Source organism: Vicugna pacos, chromosome 18 (genome assembly GCF_048564905.1).
Source record: "Vicugna pacos chromosome 18, VicPac4, whole genome shotgun sequence".
Taxonomy (NCBI): Eukaryota; Metazoa; Chordata; class Mammalia; order Artiodactyla; family Camelidae; genus Vicugna; species Vicugna pacos.
Genome location: NC_133004.1, coordinates 26,060,434 through 26,084,212, shown reverse-complemented (window position 1 = coordinate 26,084,212; position 23,779 = coordinate 26,060,434). Strand labels below are relative to the sequence as shown.

General features: G+C 37.9%; 1 protein-coding gene across 5 annotated transcripts in view; it reads left to right on the top strand.

Annotated features, from left to right (window-relative positions):
- The first annotated feature begins 1,415 nt into the window (after positions 1-1,415).
- Positions 1,416-23,779, top strand: part of SMG1 (SMG1 nonsense mediated mRNA decay associated PI3K related kinase) — an 87,773-nt gene continuing 65,409 nt past the window's right edge. For 2 of the 5 annotated variants that reach the window (XM_072942676.1, XM_072942674.1), the window contains exon 1: positions 1,416-1,862. In XM_072942676.1, coding sequence (XP_072798777.1) covers positions 1,774-1,862 — 89 coding nt within the window. In that variant the 5' untranslated portion in view covers positions 1,416-1,773. Of the gene's footprint in view, positions 1,863-21,069; positions 21,129-23,779 lie in introns of all 5 variants that reach the window. The other 3 variants (XM_072942675.1, XM_072942677.1, XM_072942678.1) reach the window with 3 other exon arrangements.

The window sequence follows — 23,779 nt, the reverse complement described above, 5'->3', positions numbered from 1 at the left end:
CCAGAGAGAACCATCCTGAGTGAGGGGACCCTAATCTTGGGACTCCATTCAAAAGGGACTTTTTCTCTTCATAGGAGACTAGGGAAGAAAGGGCATCTCTCATAGAGCTGCTTTTACAACTGATGGGACCCTTTATCACCAGCAAGTGTGGGGAACCTAGGGCAAATTTCAGGTTGGAGTGTGTACCTGCAGCATATATTCCTCTTCACTCAGGTATTTTATGAACATTTTTTTTTACACATGTGGGTGACCATGCTTGGGTCTGATATACTGGGACTTTCTCTGTTGAGTCAAATAGCCCCAGTTCAGAGAAAGAGTTTCTTTTCTTCTGAATGGGTGGAGTTGGGGAAGGGGAGAAAAGTTCACTTGAAAATCTAACTTTCCTTTAAAACTGTCAGGATCATAACTTAGTGGGGAGTTGGTGGGCATCAGCAAACAGCCCAGGGTCTAAGGGGGGATGTGTGGAACACCTCATAGTCGCAAGTACTTTTGGTAACAATTTTTAGTTACACAAGCAACATATATAAAGACTTCCTCCTTACAACATAAAACAGGTTAAGACCCTTGGTGCACATAAAGGTTAAGACCCTTTTGACTATCCCCTCCCCTAAAGGTTACTTGTGTTACTTGTTTGATGTGCAATCTTGCTGACCTATTCTCTTTATGTATGGCATCGGCATTATGTATCAGAGGCTTTAGTGAAGTCTTTTGGGGTGGTGAACTCTCCGGGGTCAGGGTGAGAGTGGTCAGGTTTGCCCACTCCTCCCTCTCCCTTTTTGGAGGGGAAGGTAGGTGTTGGGATGAGAGGATTTAAAGGAAATTTCAGGTTGCGGGGTACAGGCGTTGGTGGTCGTTGAGTACTCCACTTTCTTCCTCTATTTAGTCGTTTTTTGCAATGTGAAGAAATGGTGGTGTCAGGACTCCGTGGGCACTTTTCAGGTGGGGACAGGGCAGATGGGTATCCACCCCCTCTCTGTTATTTTCACTTTTCACCGTAGAAGGTGTGGAAGGTGGACGCACGTGAACCTAAGGGCACTCCTGTGTGCGAGCGCACACGCGCACGCGCGACCACAAGCGCACCCCAGGTTCTTGATTGGATGCCAGTTTACACCTGACTGCCCGGCCCTCGGGGGTCAGGTGCTTTCCCGGGCGTGTGTGGGAGGGTGTGCGTATGGGGGTGGGGGCGTGTGCGTATGGGGGTGGGGGCGGAGATCCCCTCTCCCGTGATCCTTCGCGGCGGGGCCCGCACCTCGGCGCGATTCGCAGAGAGTGGAGGCGAGCCCTTAACGCGGAGGGGCGGTCTGCCTGCCGCGCTCGGCCCCGCCCTCAGGCCCCGCCCTTCGGATCCGGCCCCGCCCCTCTCCTCTGGCCTGGCGGGCGCCGGCACCGCCCCTCGTTCCCAGCATGCCGTGCGGCAGCGGCGCAGCGGGCGGAGCCGGGAGGCGGGGAAGCCGTGGCTGTGTAAGCGTGAGGAACCGCTGCCACCGCCTCCTCCTCGCTGTCCTCCTCCTCCTCCTGGGCCCCGGCGTTGCGGGCCGCGCACGGCCCTGGAAGAGACGTCGCCTCCCCTTCCTCCGCCTCCTCGTCCTGCGCTGCGGGCTCAGGCGGAACCCGGAACGGCCGTCCACCTCCCCCGCCCTCCGCCGCCTCCTCCTCCTCCTCGGCTTCCTCCTCAGCCCCGGGCCGGAGCAGAGTGTCGGCTGCGGCCGGTTCGGGCGGCGACTCGCGCTTCTTCGGGCGGCGGCGCTTGGCCATGTCGTGTCGGGGAAGGTAATGAGCCGCAGAGCCCCGGGGTCTCGGCTGAGCAGCGGCGGCGGCGGCGGCACCAAGTACCCGCGGAGCTGGAATGACTGGCAACCCAGGTGGGTGAGCCGGCGCCCAGCCCGCCGCCCCGACCCCGGGCCCCGCCTCGGGCGGGCCGAGGCCTAGGGCCGCCGGGCTGGGAGGCGCGGCCTAGGCTGTCCACCCCCCCACCCCCCGGGAACCGGGCGCGGCTTCCTGGGTCCCCTCCCGCCCCGGCTGGGGGAAGAAGGCCGCTGGGAGGCGAGGCCTAAATGCCTCCCCTCTCCCTGCATTTTAGCCTCGGGGCTGGAGCCGAGACCCAGGGGCTCCGGGAGGAGGCAGTGGCCTAGGAGCTGGGTCAAGGAAGGTTAAGGAAGGGAACCTGGTGATGGGGGCACTTTTTACTTGCCACCTTCCCTTCAACTTGAGATTTGGGTTGGGGGATCTTGGAAGTACGGGACCCTTTCGGTTACCCATTCACTTCCCTGGTCCCTTACTCAGCCCCCACGTGAAAGACCTCCTAAACAGTAATCCCTTCGGTGACCCCCACGTGTTAATATTAAAAAACAAAAAGCCAAAAAAACCCCAAACACTCCAAGGCCTTACTCTGACTTTAGGCAGGGCAGTTGTGGGCCATGAAATGAGACTGTGGCCGGATTAATGAGGCCGACCCACTCTAGTTCTGGAATTTGAAGTTTTCCCCAAGTGTAGGGGCAGTTACTCTGGTGGAGATCAGTTCTTACCTGAACACTTGAGCGAGCACTCACTTAGGGAGTAGAGAATTTGATTTAACTTGTGACAGATTTGGGACCTAGTTGACTATGAATATATTAGGAGTTTCGACTTTTTAAAAAAAATTTAATTTTCGTGTCTTTCTGATTAATCATGGGGCACTTGTACCTAACTTGGGACTGATTTATTCTTACCTCTCTTACTGAATGAGTACTTGTAATACTCAGACTATTTTGGAACTTAGGCCAATACCTAGAAGAACTCCCTAAATGTATATAATATTTTAGGGTTAGTTGATTCATGGAGCTTTCGTATGTTGAAACACTTGTATTAAGATTGTCCAGAAACTGGCCAAGTAAGTGTGAGACACACACGTTGTTGGGATGACTTTTGCTTCCTGGTGGTTACATGTAATTCCAGTAGTGTTTGGAAATTGGTATGATGTTGGAATGTTAACACTGTAAGACTTGGTAGAAAAATCAGAATAATCTTTTGAATGATGGTTGGTACACCTCTTACTCTATTTAACATGTCTTCCCAAATGCTATGTCTGTTGAGAACTGATGTAGACCTAGATGACTTTAAAAGTTAATGCCTGAGTCTGGAATTGAGATGGTAAGTCATTTTAAAAAAATTATTCGAAAAGCATAGTTTTACTTTGCTTAGCAGCTTTTTCCTTTACCACTTAGGGTTTGTAAGTGCTTTAAATAAAATCAGTTGACTAGTTTTTGTATTTTTATCTGTAATTGGCATTCTTAGTTGTACAAAAGTACATATGTTGTAATATGTGATTTTTTTTTTTGCATCTAATGAATTAAGTGATAAAGGAGCTTGGATTTGGCATTTGAGAGCTTTTTGACAGTGGATTGTACATTATTTTTCAGTATTGTGGTCAACATTGAAAGAATGTACGTAGTATCCGTTTAGAGGACTAAATGAAATGCCCTTCACAGATAATCCTAGAGCTTTTGGAAAAGAATAAATTGTAGCTTGTGGTTCTAAATAAATGAAGTCGTACAGTTGCAGCCATGGGTTGAGAGCACCTGGCTGCTTTTGACTGGTATGAAGCAGAATGCCTTATATAGATAAGGAATATGTGTATGGATTACTAATATTATCTATGTTTTCTTTTTTTCATGTACTTTATTTCTTACCTGTGTGTGGGGGAGGATGAATGCATTCTTTGAAGCTGTGTTCTGTAACAAAGTCTCAGAACTTAATGCCTAAGTAGACAGATACTGTGAGATGCACTTGGTTACATGGAGTAACAGTTGATTAGGATGTTGGAAATACTTGACTGTTTTGTAGAGGAGGGAACAGAGAAGTATGGATAACATGTCATAGCAAAACATGATTTCTTCACACGATTGCCTAGTTGTTTTGTTAAAAAGCCAATAAAAAACCGCAAGTGTTTGCCAAGTCATACATTTTCATGAATTAAATTTGAGGTTGTTATTCTGGCCCCTATTCACTTCAGAAAGGTGACAGACTCCAGTTAACTGACAGAATGGAGCTGGATTTTTCCCCTTGCTAAAATGGGGGTTTATTTTTCTAAATGTCTTCAAATGCAGGCGGATTCCTTACGGTTCATTTGAATCATTTTGGTTTAAAAAAATTATTTGCCTTTCTGTACCATTCCTTCTCTGGTTTTTTTGGTTCTATTTTTGTAGACTTAATGCTTTGTAAAAAGTAGGACTTAAAAAAGTAATTCTTGTCCATTTCTTTTAGTGTTAGTTTGTCAGTTAGTCTGGAAACTGACTGTTGGATCAATCATGGCCACTCATGATACTTCACATATTGACAGGAAGTGTTCCACGTGGCTGAATAGATTAGTGTCATATGGCAACAGAGGAAGCCCACCTTTGCTAAAAGCATACCTCTAGCAGAAACTATTTATATAGCACTGGCTTACAGTCTTCCTTTTAGTTTTCTCCTTTTAGTTTTCTTTCTTTTAGTTTTATCCGTTAACATTTTAGTATTCTCTGTTAACATTTAAAAATGATTAGGCAAATGAGTAGTTTTTTATTGCCACTAGCCATTCTGTCCTTTTCTTGACTTTATTTTGGGAAGTAATCTTCTAGGGGCACCGGTCAAGATAGAGATAAGAATGATTTGTTTTAAAATTATATGTATAATTAGTTATATTGTTCATTTTAATACTGCAAAGTGACATGATTAATTTGACATTGGAGTTAAGTATAGATTAGTTCAACAAATAAGAGGAAGCATTTGAGTCAACAGAAAACAGATTTTACTTCTTTACTTGGGAATCTTAAGATTTATTCATTTAACAGATACATATTGGATGTCTTACTGTGCCCAAACTTAGGTTCTTTTTACAATTCTAAAAGGATGAAACTGTATATTAAAAATAGCTTCCACTTTTGGTTAAAATGTAGACAGATTAAAGTTCTCACAAATACAAATACCTTCATTCTCCATCACAGACTAGAAGATGGGGAAGAAATGGTGCTGTGAAGATAGAAAAGCCAGACACTAGTATTCTGACAATGTGAGAAGCTGGATTTTTGAAACCAGAGTTGTCTGTTCAGCCTTTTATGAATCTATACTGTCTGATGTCCATAAGTACATAGCATAGTGAAATACACAAAGGATAAATTAAGTAGAGTTACATATTTTATTAACTATAAATAGGGCTTTAGTTAAATAGAATTTAGTGTTTGCCAGTTCTCTACCACAGATTTCCAAGTATACTGAGTTTCAGATAATTGTGTATGGGTGTTGAATTTTGGGACAAAGTTTTTTTTCCCCATTACAGAATAAAGTATATTCCTTATGAAACATTTGTCAGTAGTATCTTTAAATTGAACCTTTTCCCCCCTTCCCTTTTGGATCCTTTCTAAGTTGGGTGTATAACTGAAGACTTTTTTAATAACAAGATTATGAAATATTCTAATTAAATGAAAATATTGTAATTCAAGAAATAGTGATGCTGTAAGGATTTTTATGACTAGTAGAATCACTGTCTTTAAGGTGGTTAGTGGTTAATACAGGAGATAAGAAAGGGCTTTGTAAAAGGCAAAACACTATATGGGTATTAATTGTGATAAAATTCTTGATATAATTATTTTTATATTTTATATTTGTGATTAGCAGAGTTTAAAACTTGGAGAATCAGGAAGGAAAGCTATACAGTTGAGTAGGGGCCAGTGGAGTCATGAAATTGATCCGTACTATTTTGGCAGTAAATTTGGGGGGAATCTCTCAAAAAATAGAAGAAAGTAGGGAGATGGCAAAGTGCAGGTTGTGGTTGGTAAAAAAAAATTCCCAATTTGGTTAGAAGGACAGATACAAAAAGGAGATGAAGCTCAAGAGCTGGAGTAGGGCTGTGTTGTAGGTCTTGAATCAGTGTGTAGGTGTCTTTGGAATGACTTTAGGGAACCATTGAAGTTTTACCAGCATGAAAGTGACATAATTGAGGAAGATTATAATTAGTTGGGGTGTGTGTGTATGTGTGTGTGCCTATGTAACCACACTAGGAGGCAGCTGGAACAGTGTAGACAAGAGACTTGAGGACCTGAATATTCTGTTTATAATTTTTGGCTTAAATTCAGACAAAAATATTCAGCTCAATATGTAGAATTTCCATAAGCAAAAGCCCCTCATTTGTTTTTTGGTGTTGCTTGCGGATAATCACTAAAGTGATACTTTTTGTCTGCTCACAATTAAATTCAGGTTAGTACACTTAAATTATATGGAATGATCATACCCATAAAATGGAGTGTGATTGCTAGTGGTATTTTTGTGTGAACACTGAATTCTCTGTCACAACGTTCAAATTTAGGATTTCCTGCTTTTGCTGCATGGCATATAATAGGCACTTGCTTATTCACTTTTCTTTCCCTATCCTAATCGCCTAAAATAAATCCCTGAGGCTCCTGCTTTCAAGGGACCTTCCTTTATGGATTCACATAAGCTGTCATTTGTTTGGTGTTTCTTCATATTGTTATTTTGGTTACCTGTCTTTGGCTATCTTAAAGTTTTCTCAGGATCTATTTTATTTTGGGGACTACAGAATAAAATATATCCCCTCTCGTATCAAAGTCTGTAACAGTGAATATTGTGGGCATCTTGTGGTTTAACTCCTATATGAAGTACTCTAGCTTATTTTATTTTATTTATTTATTTAAATGTAGAGGGTAACATTAAATTTTTATGGTGACATTTGTGTTTTTCTTTTCTTTATTGAGGTATAATTGACATACAACATACTAGTTTCAGGTGTATGTATGTTTTTATGATCTGCTCCATCTTGTATTAGTTGATTGTGCTTTTCCTCTCAGTTGAATTCTTTTTGAACTCCATTGTGTTACCTTTTTAAGATAAAACTTATGCATGTATAGGTCTTCAGTTCGGTGATTTTTGAAAAATGTATACACTGTGTAACTTTGTCCCCAATCAAGATACAGATACATGATGACTTTGCAGTTGGATTACTCCCCTTCCTGTTGCCCTCCCCCACAAAAAAACCAAAACCCAAAACCCCTGGCAGAATGTACAGGTAGATTTTGCCTTAAAACTTACCATAGAAAGGAAATCTTTGAATACCAAATTACGGTCTCTAAGGATTGATAACATCATCTTCAACATAGTTCTGTTATTTCTCTTTTGCTATAAACATACTTGGGATATCTGAAGATCCTTGTGAAAACGGTTTTATATGGTGGATCCACTGTTTACATTTTCAGGCGTTTTGAGTCCTGGAACACAGAGGAGCTCTTCTAAGTTTGGCTAGGTTGACTAAATTTATTCCTGTGAGCTACAGGTTCATGGGCCTTTCTTGAACCTCTAGCACCTACGGTTGGTTAGGTCTGTTTTTTGCGCTCGCCCCAGTCTAAATCTTGTGTTCCCTTAAGACCTCTACCCTGCTACCTCTGCCTTCTGTGATCCCTCTCCTTTCCATATCTTGCCACAGGTCTGCAGTAAAAACTAACTGTGCTCCAATCTTCAATGTTTTTGGTTCCCCCAACTAGTTTAAGTCCCTGAGGGATGAGCCTGAGTCATTTTCTGTACTGCTTCAGTGTATTTGCCCTAAAGCACTCTGAAAACTCATTTCTACTTTAGGGCCTTTGCGTATGCTTGCTGTTGTTGCATAGATTGCTCTTCTCAGAGTGCTTGGCCTGGGTTCTTTCATGCTATCTCAGCCTAAATGCCACCCCGTCAGTGAAAAGCAGCAGCCTTCTCTAATAACACTTCACAGTGGGCTTTCTTTGTAGCACATACCACTGTCTGAAATTTTTGTGTGTGTCTTCCCCAGTAAAACATAACCATTATATGTGCATGCATCTTGTGTAATGGTTTTACCTTTGTATCCCTTCTTCCTTACCAATGCATCAATAAATACTATACACTCTAGTGTGTTTTCTTAAGTAAATACATGAAAATGGAATTCTGCAGGTTTGTTTCTGCATTTATAGTTAACTCTAAGGTTTACCACACTGTTACTATAGGAGGCATTTTGAAGGAAACTATTCCTTGTATAACAGCCTCGTCGGCCTGAGGCAGCAACTTAAAGCTGATTGAACAGGTTCAAAGGAACAGTGTTGTAGTGGACTGAGGTGGCCAGATCTTTCATAGAAGACTTTAAGAGTCATAGGTTTTATCCATTTTGAAAAAATACCTTGCTCACATGTTTAAAATTACTTTACACATTGACAGTTTATCCCATATCTATTGTATCTATTTGTATATTATTTAAACAGTCTAATCACTAAAAAGTTAAGCACTGGATTGAACCTTTTTGGGCATTCCATTAGAATGCCCGAGGAAACAGCCCTTTTGCCAGTTGTGTGCCTGCTGATTGGGGAATGAGTGAAACCCTAATTTTGCAGAATCAACAAGTTTCTTTCATAGTGAGTTACTTCTTTTATATTGATCTTCATACCTTTTGAAAAAACAAGATTTTATTCCTGTTAAAAGTTATTCCTTTAGAGGTTAAAGTTGCTATTCGTAGTATGTCTAGGACCTTATGTTTGTTATTTACAAATCTTTTACAAATTTTTTCGTGTTTATGACTTAAAAACCTTTTTCAAAAGAGAAGTTTCTGGTATCAGAATTATAGATTGCTTTTTGATATGAAACTTACTAAATAATGCTGTTTCTTTCTTTATAAGGAAAGGCACTACTTTTTCCTATGACCCTTTTTTTTCTTAATCATCGTGAGGAACCTCAGTAGTGCTCTTACAGGTCCACAGGAAAATTATTAAAGGTTCTGTAGTGGCCTAAGGTCATTGTATGTATATGTCCACAGATTTAAAAAAAAATTGTTTAACTTAGTATTTACTAGATTTTATATATACATATATACACACACATACACCCGTATATACATATGCACAGATACTTCTTCTGTTGATTAGGCAAAAGCCTTCACTAATAAATGTCTTGGACTTTGTAGTGATGTGTATTAGTTTTTCCTTCATGTTTGACAGCATTGGCAACATTTTATTTGTTACTGAAGCTCTTTGAGTTAAAAAATTTCCCTCTTATTTAATTCTTCTCTTTAGTATTTTAATCTTCTGATTTTAGAAGGTGTGTGTATATGGTTGTGTGTATGTGTTTGGAATTTTAACTTTCATCTTGGAATATTTAGTTCTTTGAAGCAACCTACAACTCTTACTATTCAGCCTCTGAGGGCCTCCCTGGTTTATATTTCTGATAATATGAACCCTGGAATCCTTCTCTGAAATATAACGCTTTATTTCCAGCCTCTCTGGTTTGATTCTGACACTGAAAATTCAGATTCACTTTCCTAATAACAGAGTCTATGTTGACTTCCTGCAGTTTGCCAGAACTTTGCCGGAAATATCTATTAATTTGAGGAAAGATGTCAAGATTTTTTTGTCTGTCCTGAATAGAATGGGACTCTTTCCTGATTAGATGACTAAAAAGATACAAAAATGATCCCCTGTATCACATAGTACGGTGCAATTGATTAATACATATTTAATTGGAAAGAAAACACATCTTGAATTTTCTTTCCTGAAACCATCGATTGTTTTTCTTGCCTGTCCTTGTATTCTTTGGATGAATATGAAGAAAAGTGAAAATGGTTTCCCAACAGTAAGACTATGAAACTTGAGATTTAGTGTCTATTCATTAGCCTAGTTTAGAAGAATCTACCTTGAGACACAGTTGGTATCGTTTTTGAAGGACTTGAGTTAGGATTCTGACTATTTTATAAATGATTGTCATTATTTGAAATATTGGTGTCATTTTAATATGTGGAATCTTGTTCCTTTTTGAAAATTAAAGATGAACTTATGCTTAATAAAGGTGTGTATGGGGGTAAATCAGTTGACTGACTATAAAACAAATTTTTGTAAAAGAAATGTTTATTTAGAGTGGCCTATCTTGTATAGTTACTATAATAGTAGTATCCCTGTGTTTTTATTCTAATCTTATTGAGGATATAAAAATTACACCATAGTGCTCTTTTAGTCCATTTAAAAATCCACTTGTTGTCTTAGTGTAATTGCATTGGAGAAGTTAGAAGTAGAACCAGAGTGTTTTAGATTCTTCTGTAAGGTGTATTTATTTTTAAGCATGTGAGCATTTTTAGTATTGATCTGTCACAAATACTTATCTTAGGAGAGGCTGGTGTCATGAAAATAGCAGTGGACTAAGAATGGGAAGACAAAGGTCTTTTGTACTGACACTGCCAGCTGTCCCTCTGAGGAGGTAATTCTTGCCTTCCCTAAGACAAAGGGTTATGAAGGTTGAAGGTAAAGTTTTGGAAATTACTTTCAAAACTATAAAGTGCTACACAAATGCTATTTGTGTTGCCACACTTTAGATCAAATTTAGAATTTTAAAGAACCTCCCTCTTTTTTTTCTCTTCGTCTTTACAATTTACTACACACATGCATCCACATACTGGTTGAAATTTCACTTTTTTAGTACTCTGAGACTAGAGTGTGTATGTGTATTAAAAATTTCCATGAAAGGTATTTACATCAAGTCTTTTAGAGGATGCATAACTGGAAGCTCATGTAATTGTTAAATTCCTGTTAAGTATGATTTTTGCCATACTTAATAGCAACTTATATGCATTCTTTTAGAAGAATATTTGTGGAGATGCAGTTAATTGCTCTCCATTATAGTGGTGGTTCTCTTTCTACATTTTCTACTGTAGGGTTCTAGGGAGAAAATTTCCATTAAGCTGTAAGCCTGTTTCAAGTTAGGTAATAAGGAATTTGGCTGTAGATCTGCATCCTTTTTTATTTTTTGCCATATCTTATTATTCGCACTTTAAGAACTTGATAGTCAGTTGAAATTGTGAGCCAGCAAAAATAATCTAATCTTTGTGACTGCATTTATTGTAGGGCAGGTGCAAATGGAGTTAAATAGAGACAGAGTATGTTAAAAGGTAGCTTGTACCTTGCTTAACTTTCATTGTATAGTTGAAATTTAAAACCTAATTCTTATAAAAACGTCAGTTAAATGCTGCAGTGCTCTTTCTTCCCTAATGTAGAATGTATGTATATTTGTTTTAAAGGGAGTAGGGAGGATGGTCATTGATCATGGAAAGGATGTACTCTGCCAATATCATAGTTTGAAGTACTTTAAGAAAAGAAAACCACATGTATCTTTTAAATAGATAGGAATTAATGAAATTTTGCATCATTATATAATGTATATACAGTATTAAGCTGTCATGACTGCTTAGTACCAATAGAATTTTGGTGCTATTTTAAATTATGGTGCTATAAATTTACTCAAAATGAGTAAATGCTGTCTCCTGAGGAACTTCATATATAGAAACATTGATTTTTCTCTTTTGTTGCAAAAGGAAGTTATGGAAGGCACTTATTTTATACCACTTAAATCAGTCTATCAATCTGATAAAAGTATGTTAATATAAAATGTTACAGGAGAAAAAGATGGTTTGTATAGACCTTGTGAGTTTAAAGTGGCTTAAGTGAGGATTTTGAACTGTTTCGTGGCTTTCTCAAACTTACGGCTGAATACTTCAAATACCTTAGTATACTTCTGGCTACTGCTAAGCACAGTGGGCGCATTGTTTCCTGGCTCTTGATTGCTGCTTACTAGTATGTTTCAGTAACTACCCGAAACTGTCTTAATAGTCCTACAGTTAGAAGAATTAATAGAATTTTTCTACAAAATATCTTCCTTTCCCAACTATTTGACTTAGGACTCATATCTTTTGAGATTTATTTATGTTTAAGTAGGAGGAAATGGCTATTTCAAGATCACTTCTGAAAAAGAAGTCCCAATGCTTAAGTAGGAGGGTTTACCATACATATTTTACCGCAGGTAGTATGTTGGTGTTTAATAGTGTATTTCCTACCACAGGACACCTAAGGAGATAGGTCCTAGAGGAGTTACTGGAGATGTTGAAAGGAACCAGAGTCCATTTAAAAATCTACTTGTTGTCTTAGTGTAATTATGTTGGTAAAGTTAGAAATAGAACCAAGATGTTTTAGATTCTTCTCTGGGTGTATTCATTTGTTAAGAGAGTTGGGGTGGGGGTCATGTGTATAATTTGAGAATGCCCTAAAGATATTTCTGGTAATGTTTTTCTGTGTTGAGGATCATGTGTGGAATATGAAATATAGTGTCTTTTTAAGATGTGTTACATGATAAAGGTTACATGCTAGAATATAGATCTTTTTTGATGCCCAAATCCTTGACTGTGCCCAGGATTTGAAGGATATGCAATACCATTGTGGCAGTTGGGCCTAACTTGTTAATAGTTTTCTTTGAAAGTACTTATATCTAAATGGCATAGTATTTGTTTTTTTTTTAATGTGTTATGCGTGATTTTTGGCAATCACGTAATTTTTCTTGACTTGTTTAAATTAAAAAAAAATGGCGGTATTGTTGTTATTTATTACACTAAATTTGTTTTTAAAAGAGATCACAGTGCTTTTTAGAATAATCCTTTTTTAAACAAATTCTTTTTTTTTTTATTGGGAATTGAACCCAGGACAGCTTGCATGCTAAGCACGCACTATACCACTGAGCTATACCCTCCCCTCTTTTTAGAGTAATTTTTAAGGGAAGATGTAAAATATGTAATTGTTAGAGAATCTCACAAACATGTTAGTTCCTTGGGAATATGCTTGAGTCTATTAGCTAGAAGAACTTTATCAGAATAACTCTACAGCGTTACTCTCCTGTTTTCAGGACTTTTAAGAGATGGTTGCACACATTTCTTATAAAACACTGCCTTTTCCTTAATTAGAGTCGCACTCTGGTTTCAAGACTCGTCCTTTTAGGATTCCTTTAGTGTTTAACTCTTAATATTCTCTGTCCTAAGCGGCTATGTTTGGCATTTAACCTGGAGATTCTGGGTTGGGGAGTGAGGGTATGGGACTTGGTTCTTTGTGGACTTTTCAGTCTTTTTGTCCTTCCTCTGCTACGGAGGTCATGGAATAAGAGATTTCCTTTCAATCTTGGCAATTTCCCAGGCTGAATGGGATGTTTCTAAAGTACTTCCAGGACTTGCTGACAAAAGGGAAAGATAAGTGATGCAAATAGTAGCCGAAACAGGGTTTTGTTTAAGGCTGTAAACTAGCTTGGGTTAAAAATAAAGGCCAGGAAGAAAGTGAGTCAAATTAATGTGGAGCCTTAGATCCAGGAGCCTTTAGGTGAATGATTATTTAGCATAAACAAAATTATTTTTGTTAAATGCTGAACATTGAATTCATGTTTGTATCAGAGGTTAAAAGCATACCAGCCTTCTTGACTATCAATATTCTTAATGCCTAGTAAGATATAAATTTATGCCAGATGAGATATAGGACTTCAGAATACTTAAATATATAAAATAAATCATAAGTGGATTGCCAATCTCTCTTGGCCCATAAGCTTCTGATTTTGTCAGCTATAGTGCTTTGACTCTTTAAATTTTTTTGAAAGCTATCAAATGGCTAGGCAATAAAATATTAAGAATTTATTAGGTGTTTGTTTTTTTTTAAATAAAGTGCTATAAAGACTTACCTCAGGCATTGATAAAGAGTAAAATGGCTATTTTGCTGGAAATCGAGAACTTTTAATCTTAGTATAGGTAACAACTCTTTTACTGACATGAGTGCAGTTTTATTTCTTACTGTACCTTGGCTAGGTTAATCCTTCCCAAGCTTTAAAGTTTCAGCTCTTATGCCTGATTAATTTGGACACTAGCAGTCTTTGGTTTCATAGAAAGCATGGTGACTTTAAACCAGTGATACATTTCTGCTTTTCCATTGAGAATGGCTACTAAATATGTTAGACAATATAAGACATGAAACACTGAATTATGAAAAATAAATCAGTTATTAATAACTCAATACTTTTATGTGTTTACTATAAAGAAATACACTATTTCCTTTAAATCAGGTTTATTGAGGTATGATTTACATGCTGTAGAGTTCTTCAAGTTCTGACAGTACTGGATAGTATTGTAACTGTGACCACCACAGTCAAGCCATAGAATACTTCTGTCATCCCCCAACGTTTCCCTGTGCCCTTATGTAGTCAGCTTTTCCCAGTCCTTGGTAACCACTGGTCTTTTTTCTTTATAATTTTGCCTTTTCAAGAATGTTATAAATAAGGTTCTAAAAAATATTGGTAAAATACACGTAAAATGTAGTATTTCACAATTTAGTGGTATTAAGTACATTCACAATGTGTGCAACCATGATCAGTTCCAGAATTTTTATCGTCCCAAATGAAAACCCAGTACAAATTAAGCAGTCACTCCCTATTTTCCCCTCCTCTCAGCTGCTGGCGACTACAAATCTGCTTTTTCTATGGATTTGCCTATTCTGAATATTTCATATAAATGGAATCATATAATATGTAGCCTTTTGTGTCCAGCCTTTTGTGTCTGGCCTCTTTGATTTACTGTAACATTTTCAAGGGTCATCCATGTTGTAGCAGGTATGGCTGAATAATCTTCCATGGTATAGATATACCAGTTTGTTTATCCATTCCTTTGATGGACATTTGGGTTTCTGTCTTTTTGCTATTGTGAATACTGTGGTGATAAACATTCATGAACAAGTTTTTGTTTGAACACCTGTTTTCAATTCTTTTGGGCATATACCTAGAAGTGAATTTGCTGGATCTTGTGGTAATTCTATGTTTAATTTTTTCGAGGAACTGCCAACTATTTTCTAAAGTGGTTTGTGCCATTTTGCATTCTCACCAGTAATATATGAGGGTTCCAGTTTCTCTACCTCTCACAGTATTAGTTGTTTTCTGTTTCTTTAAAAAAATTATGGTTATCCTAGTGGTGTGATTTCTCATTGTGGTTTTCCTAATCACTAACGATGTTGAGCAACGTTTCATGTGCTAATTTTCCATTTGAATGTCTTTGGAGAAATATATTTGTTCCAGTCTTGCCCATTTTTAAATGGATTGTTTGTCTTTTTGTTGAGTTATAGGAATTCTTTATATATTTTGGGTACTAGATTCTTATGAGATATATAATTTGCAGATATTTTCTCTGAGTTTTCACTCTTCTTAAAATTTTATTTTATTAAGTTATAGTCAGTTTATAGTGTTGTGTCAATTTCCAGTATAGAGCACAATTTTTCAGTTGTACATGAATTGAGTTTTCACTCTTGATAGTGTCCTTTGCACAAAAATAAATAAGGCTTTTAAAATGCATATTAAGTAGGTAGAATTTTAAAATTCATTGAAATATATTGCTGAAGCCATCCTTTTCTATTACTGGATTTTTTTTGTGTTCAGAAAAGTTACTCTGAAGATCATGTACATAGACCAAATTTTAGTTATGGAAGTTTTAACTTAGAAGATGAAATTTTTACTTAATTTAAATGGATGTAGTGGATTTTGATCCAAGATCATTTTCTAGTCAGTTCCCCTTCCCTCTCCATGCAGCAACGACTGTGCTGTTCTCTTTTCTCTATGAAAGGTGTGTGGTACTAGGTAACTGCTTTTAATACTAACATCTCAAGTGAGCAAATTGAAGCTATTATATACCTACTAAAATGCAAGCTAGTGTGGTACACACTTTGAGTGCTGTAAGAGTTTGAAGAGGGAGCTGAATGATGGGATTTTTTTTCCCCTGAAATCACAGAGCATTTTATACTCCTGATTGGAACTTATGCTGACTTACAGTTCTTTTCATTTTAGATTGTAAATTTGAGAGGACTGGAACTATCTTAGTTCACCTTTTGAAGTCATTAGCTTTTAATTACTGCTTGTGTTGTAGAAAATAATCAAGAAAATATTGTTGATTTTATTTTTATGGAGGTACTGGGGATTGAACCCAGGACCTCATGTACTTTAAGTGTAGGTTCTGCCACTGAGCTGTATCCCCACGCCTTGTTGATCTTAATAGAACGTTTTGGAGAGGGAGTAGGGGTTCTGGGTTAAGAAAAGTTGGTGTTGGGTTAGGTTAGGGGACTGCATTACAGAGTCAAGAGAAAGGCCTCAGTTATGATAGTAGGGAATCACTTAGACAGTAAGTAATTTGTGTGCCATCTCGGGAGTGGGGTTACAATGATCAGCAACATTGACAGACTCCTGCCCTTCTGGTATCTACAGTCTCCTGGCAGAACACAGTTTAAATAAGCTTCTCAAATGATGTAAGAGCTAAGGAAACTATTAGATTCTCCAATGGCACTTATATAGCAGGGACTACTAGCCAGCCTCAAGGGAATCAGAAACTTTGCAAAGAAAAGCTGAAGCTTGAAGGACAAAGAAATTAGCTAGGGTCAGGGAGGGCTGAGAATGAGGCTGTGCCAGGCAGAGACTGAGCAAGGAGATTCTTTCTAGGGCACTGAAAGATTGGGATGGATGGGGCATGGAGTGTAAAAGGACTACGGGGATATAGAGATTTGGCTGAAAAGGGAAGTAAGATACATAAGATGATAAATGAAGGACATCAGATTTTATAAGAATTGTTTGTGTTGCAATATGGAGGAGAAATGGGATAGAGATAAGAATTGGAGGTGGGGAACATACTATGTCTGACAGACCAAATAGTGCCATTTATTGGAAAATAGCTGATGATGTTACCATTTTTTATAATGGGAGTTCTAAGAGGAAAGAAGCCAGTTGTTGTGTTTGAGGCATTAGAACATTAAGATTGTTTTTTTGAACTGTTGGATATATAGGTCTGGGCCTCAGAGTGGGCAACTATGGTGGAGGCCAAGATTTGGGAGTCAGTGTCATACAAGTGATGAGTACTGCCATCAGCATAGATTGAGGGAGAGAGTACCAAGTGAGATGAGTAGAGGGATCAAAGGCCAGGCTTTGAGAAACTCCAAGATTTAGTGGTTTGGTAGAGGAGGCTGAGCAAACTTTCAAGGTTCCTGAAAAAGCACAACTAGAGAGGTAGGAAGAAATGCAGAGTATAACATCCTATAAGCCAAAGGAAAAGAAGAATTTGGTTACTTTGAATTCTCGGGATCTGAGCACGGGTTATTGTAAGGATTTTAAAAAGAAATTCTCAGTCAGCTCACTTTATTCCTCTGCAGGGCACCTTTGTGCAGGCCACAACCTGCTCAGCCATTCTCCGCAGCCCTGTGAAAACTGCTGTGAGAGAATAAGTAAGAAGCAGCCTGAAATATATCTTGCATTTAGCAACCTGGAGGTCTCAGTTGGTTTTGCCAAAGGTGTGGGGGCTGGAGTTGAATTAGTGTGGATAGAGGAGCTAGTAGAGGTAAAAAAATGGGATGGGAAGTGGAGACAATTCTTAGTTTGACTGCAAAGAGCGAGTGCAGATTGTTTGGTTGGAGGGATGTGGGGTTGATGGTTTTCCTTTTTGTGTATGTGTGTGTGTTTAATGTGTGTGTGTGTGTAAGGGATTTAGGAGAGTACTTCGGAATGAAGAGAATGGCAAGGTCTGAATAGTGCATGTAGAGATTGGGGGATGAACTTTAGAAGACCTGGGAATGTGGTGCTTACTGGTGGATGATGGATAATTGATAATTGGGTTTTTCCAGGGTTAGGAGTTTGCCAGATCGGTGTGAAGAAAATATTAAGGGAGGTTAAAGGAATTGGCAAGAGTTATTGAATGATAGGCCATGACATCTAAACTGGTTAAAGAAGGAACTGAAGAAGAAAGAAAGTACTTGGATTGGGAAAAGTAGAGAAGGGCACTGGAATTCAAGTTACTAAAAAAATACCCTTTAGAGTGGCATTGAGAAAGAGTGTGAGTAGAGAGTTGTGAAAAGCAAGTCATCAGGGGGCATTGAGCAAAATGAACTGAAAAGGGCTTAAGGGATTTTAGAGGCAAGTAGGCCACCAGTGACAGTTGCTGTTTTGGCAGGAATAGTTTAAGTGGAGTGTTGAGGGTGGGACCCTGGTTACAGTTAGTTAAAAAGCGAGTGAAGGCAAGGAAGGTAAATTTTTCTCAAGAGGTTTGGCTGTGAAGAGTCTATGTAAACACTTAGATTTAGAAGGAGAAACAGAGTTAAGGTTTTGATTTCTTTCTTTCTTTCTTCCTCCCCTCCCCTCCCCTCCCCTCCCCTCCCCTCCCTTCTCTTCCCTTCCCTTCCCCTCCCCTCCCTTCCCCTCCCCTCCCCTCCCCTCACTTCCCCTTCCCCTCCCCTCCCCTCCCCTCCCCTTCCCTTCCCTTCCCTTCCCTTCCCTTTTTTTAAAGGAAAGCCCTGAATGTGTTCGTATGTTGAGGATATGATGAGCAGTAGGAAAGTTGGAGATCCAGGGCATGCCTCAGAAGAGTGTATGGATCCAAAAGGTTAAAGCAGATAGGAGGTTTACTTGTTCCATTATGTGAGTGTACTGGAAAGAAAGGCTGTGTTTCCAGATATAGGTGAATTTGTGGATTATTGGAAGGAAGTTGTCAGGCAGTGGTGGAGTGTTGAACAACTTGGGAGTTAGAACTGAGTTTGAGTTCTTGCTCTGCCTTTAAGTAGCTGTGCAACTCAAGGTCATTTATGGAATCTCTGTTACCTCATCTGTAAGATGATAGGTTATCATCTTTAATAATCACAATAGGATTGTGTTCCAGATTAAATGATATGATATATGTATGTAAACTGCTTGGGTAGGTTGCTTGCCAGACTTGATACAAGCTCAAAATTTACCTCTTACTATTGAATGTGCTACAGAACAGCTTTCTCATGTAGCAGGACTCTGTAGGATCATCACTGGTAGCGTGAGGGAAGGAGGAAGGTGCAGAAAGTTTGAAAGCTGTTTTGGAAAGCAGAGAACCCTGGGTAGGGGATTATGGGCAACATTGAAGACCCAGTTGTAGTCAGAGAACTACATGGGAGTGGTGTGTTCAGCGTTTTCACCAAAGACAATTGTGCACATGAAGCAAAGGTTAAAATCTAACATAGTACACTCCTAGTTACTTGGTTTGTTTGTCCCTTCTGGTCAATATGATTAGAGGTCTATCAGTAGGGATTGTTTGAGATTCCTTGGAAGGGAAATAAACTATACTGAAGTTGAATCTTTACTATGTTTTGTAGCGATATTATTTTAAAACAGTATTTACAACCTTTAAAATTTTGAGTTAGAGTGCATTCAGTGATTTTATTCATTTTTATTTTTATTAAAAACATTTTTTTGGGGGGGGAGGTTATTTACTTATTAATTTTTAATGGAGGTACTGGGGATTGAATCCAGGACCTTGTGCATGCTAGGCATGCACTCTACCATTGAGCTATACCTTCCCTCCCAGTGATTCTAAATATAGGTGCTGAGTTAGAGGGAGCATATCCATAAGACCACCCTTATTTCTGACAGCAGTTGTAAGTTTGGGGATCTCGAAGACCATTCTTGGATTAATTCACCGGAAGGACTTGCAGGACTCATTGAAGGCTGTTCTATTCATGCTTCTAGTTTATTACAGCTAAAAGATACAGATTAAAATCAGTCAAGGATAAAGGCACATAAGGCAGAGTCTAGGAGAGTTCCAAATGTGGAACTTCTTCTTGTGGAGTAGTGAGCAATATTACTTTCCTGGTATTGATATATGATAATACACATGGTGTATTACCACCCACGGAAGCCAGCCTTGGAACCAACCCAGCCTTGGTGTCCAGAGTTTTGCCTGGGGCTCCGTGATCAACTGCCCTAATGCTTGAACTTAGTCTCCAGCCCTTCTGGAGGTTGAGCTCATCTATGTGACTCAAAGGCCCCACCATAGATCACACTGGTGTGGCCCAAAGTTCCCAGGTAGACAAGGACACTCTTATTAGGCCTTATAATCCAAGAGTTTAGAGATTATCTTCCAGAAGTTGAAGCTTAAGTCCAGACCGCTAATTGGGCAAGGTAAAATTCTTCACAGTTTTACAACAGTAATTAAATATATTTTGATATTTTGAAGCTGCAGTGACTGTTGAGGTTTGATGGTTAAAAATTGGTAACAAAGAACCTATAAATAGAAAATTAAGGTTTGGTATCATAGATACTTAATACTTAAGTAGCTAAGGAAGTTTCATCACGAAATTATAGTAACTGTTAATATTGCATTATTGCATTATTGCAAAACTGAGGTAAATTCATTCATAATTTTGGCATGGTAGTTCAGTTCTGCTTTATTAAATTTGAACTTATAATTGTCTCTGGTGGGAAGAGTTTAGTATAATGAAGTCCTTGAGCCTCCCAAATGAATTTTTAGCCAAAGACTCACATTTTAGAGCAATGTTTTTAATGTGAAAGTGTGATGTACATGAGCCCCAGAATTTTGCATAGTTTCACTTTTTCTCTCATCCTTTTTAAAGCATGCCCGAATCCAGGTGAGTAAGAGACATCACAAGGATAACCTTGAATTTATTTCTAAAAGGCAAATCATTTTTAGTGATATTAACTGTTAGTATGAAAAACTCACAGCATATCCTACAACTGCTTTGTGACAGTGACAGTATCTTTGAATACCATTGCTTTAGAGAATAAATGCATTCCCAGCTCATTGGCTTTAATGCAAATCTCATTTCCTGGTTGATATCCATTACAAATTAGATCTCACCATGTGAGTGAAATCCCTTAATAAGCCTAGTTAAAAACAACTTGAAGCAATATGATGCTTATTTTGGTGGCACCACAAGGTGTGGTGTTTGCATCAAGTCATTTTGGGGTGCTTTATGGAAACCCTTCCTGATAGGGAATACCCTGACTTTATACTTCCAGGGTGGCTTTTTTCCTGCCCCTTAGTTGCTTTTCATAATGCTTATGAGAATTGGACCACAAGACCACATTTAGCCAGGAGATAGTATATATCCCCGAACATGTGCTAAATTGTTGATGTAAGCTCTGAGGGTTTGGGTCATTGAAAATTTATTACATTTTCTGTATATTGAGAATAGGTAACTAAAATGAGCAGTAACTATATTTGCGTGTGATTTGTATGTTATAGTTAACATTTAAATTCTCTTTTGTACTAAAAAATTTTTTGCTGCCACAGTAAGCCTCTATCCTCTAAGGCACAGAGTGGCGTTCCATCTCAATTTTCGCTTCAACATATGAACCCTGGAGGGCCATAGTGCAACTAGAAGCACCTAACCCATGAATGATATTTGCTTCATGTTTGAACAAAAAATGTTTTAACCCACTGTCTTCACTAATATTATAACTACTGTCTTACAGATTGACTTGATGCAAAAACATCACAAAGGCTCCATATTATACAGTATGCGATTTTTGAGGTATGAGCTTTAGAAACTTACCTCTCATGTGGCATGTACATCAGGCTTTAACTTCAGTTTAATCATTTTGGGGAATTTATGCGTTTCTTTTTTTTTTTTTTCCCTCTCTCTCTCTCTAATATTTTTAGTGTATTAAAGTGGCTGTGGAGGTATTTTTGGATCCTAGCTAGGATACTTAGTCTTAACAGATAACATTTTCTTTTATCACTAAATTGAGACACTAATTCTGGCAGATGGTAGCTTTTTCAGCCCTTACAACTAGCTTAACATTTATGCCTGCCTCTTTGAGTTCAAATTTTCATTTTCTATTTTGTGCCTTTGATTGCCTTATTATAAGTACTCATTTCCGTTCTTAACAATTTTCTGTTTATTGAACTGGGATGATCTTGTTGGTGCTAAAAGCCTGATACTGACTTTTTGAGAACTAAGCCATCTAGATATTATAAAAATTCATATAAATTCATATAAATGCTAAACCATTTTGTGCTTTTGAGTTCAGAATACCTAAAACTTGAATTCTGGTTAGAAATGTTTTGATCATTTTGTAATAAAAAGAACCCGGCAACCAGGGAGTTTTAGACAGTTCTGAGACAGTAGTTCTACCCTACTGAATTTTTTGTTGTATATCTGAAAAACCAGATTCTGGGGGAGGGAAAATATTCATGTTTATAATTCATGGGATTTAAAAACATATATTTCTAACAAATTGAGAAATCTTCCTGTTTTGTTTTATTTTGTTTTCAATTTAGATTGAAATCAAATGCTTCCTAGTTAGAAATGGATTTGTTGGTGGCAGTAGATTGCTAATTTCTTCAGTGAAGAACTTAAAATTAACTGCTGTATATTAGAGTGTAAAAACTTGTTTTGATCATATTCATAGGCTTATGAACTGCTTATATTTATTTATCTGTTAGATTAGAAACCTTGAGTATATTTAGTATTATGGTCATAATAACTTTGAGTGTACTTTCTAAGCTAAGTATTTCTTAAGAATTCATTATCTTTAAAGACTTGCAATAGCCTTACATGTTAGATGGGTATTATCCCCATTTTATGCAAGAGACAACTGAGGTTTGCTTGTAAATTAAGTACCCCCTGCAAAGTTGCACATACCTTTTCAGTGGTGGAGTTGGGATTTGAGCCCAAATCTTTTTTTAACCCATATTCTCTCTTGCCTTGTGTTTACTGCTGTGTCACTAGAAAAGGATACAGATATTTAACTCTTAATGGTAAGAGTGGTATGTGTGATATATAAGCATAATGAAAACTGGAAATACAGAATATTTTAGTATTCATTTAAATGTTAATAGACTTCAGTTATCTTGATGTTTCTCAATTATTTTATTCATTCATTTGCTAACAGCTTACTTTTCCAGGTTGTGTTAGATACCATACATACAGACAAGTTCATGTTCTGCCAGAAAAAGTTCACAAGTTCTCTTTTTATTTTTCAATTTCCTTTTAGAAATTAATGGTATGTTGTGGTTTATTACAGGGTGCTCATTTAGTGTACTGTTTTTAGATACACAGGGAATGTCATTACATTAGTTTTTAAAAGTTCTCATGCTCCATTTAGTGTAAGTTATTTAAATGCATAGAAAATATCCTCATACATTTTTTTGTCTTGAAATTCTATAGATTTTACTTTTTCATATCTTGAAAGTTCTGAGCTTTGTCTGCAAATGAACTCTGAAGATATTCCACTGTGAAGCTTTAGTTGTATTAATATGCTAAGGTTATGGAATTTTGTCAAGTTTCAGATTGAGAGCCTTTAGGAATAATTTAGACTTGTGCACTTAGGTACTTACGTTCAGTTGAATTTGTTTGTCTATGTCTGTGTTAACGGTTGCAGTGGGTACAGCTCAGGGTGTCTGAGCCTATGTAGCGTTTCATATGTAGTATTCTTGGGGGGGAACAAAAGGATGATAAACTAAATGAAATATATACACAAACACTGCAGTCTTTTTCACATGGTAGAGGGACATGGGAGTTGAGGAATAGCTTAGTTTCTGCTTTTGCTAGCATCCTTAACTTTTCTGAATAATTATGGGCACAGAAAGTGTTTCAGTAAGTATCATAAAGTGATTTTTTTTTCCAGAAAGATGTTCCTCTCAGAAGAAATATCAGTAGTAGAGGCACTTTTTTTCTTGGTATTTTTCATATGCTGACACAGAGTAGTTAATGTTGTCTTACTTTTTGATACCTTACAGTTGATGGAGGAAGAATAAAGCTTATGAAATCATAAAGCTCAGTTCCCTATTTTACTGATGAAGACGTTGAGGCATAGAGCTGATTCTTAGATAAAGATACTAATTTTACCCTGGGGCTGCACCACTTGTTTATTAATATCTAAGTATCAGGGATTATTCTAGGCTGTACTTAAATTTCAAATAGATTACAAACTGCAACCTTCAGCTTTATTGGATTCTTGATTCCTTACTTTTGTTTTCATCACTTTTTATAATTTTAATAGATACTCTTTATAGAAGGAATCTTCAATGAAGTCTTCAGTATTGTAGTACATTAAAATAATCTTTGCAGCTAATGTGTTCTTTCATTTTATCCTGTTTAGCTTGCTTTCAAATTTCATTCTGTAATTTATTTTCTCACCAAATAGTCAAGTTACAAACTTAGGTGAGAGAGAGAGAGAG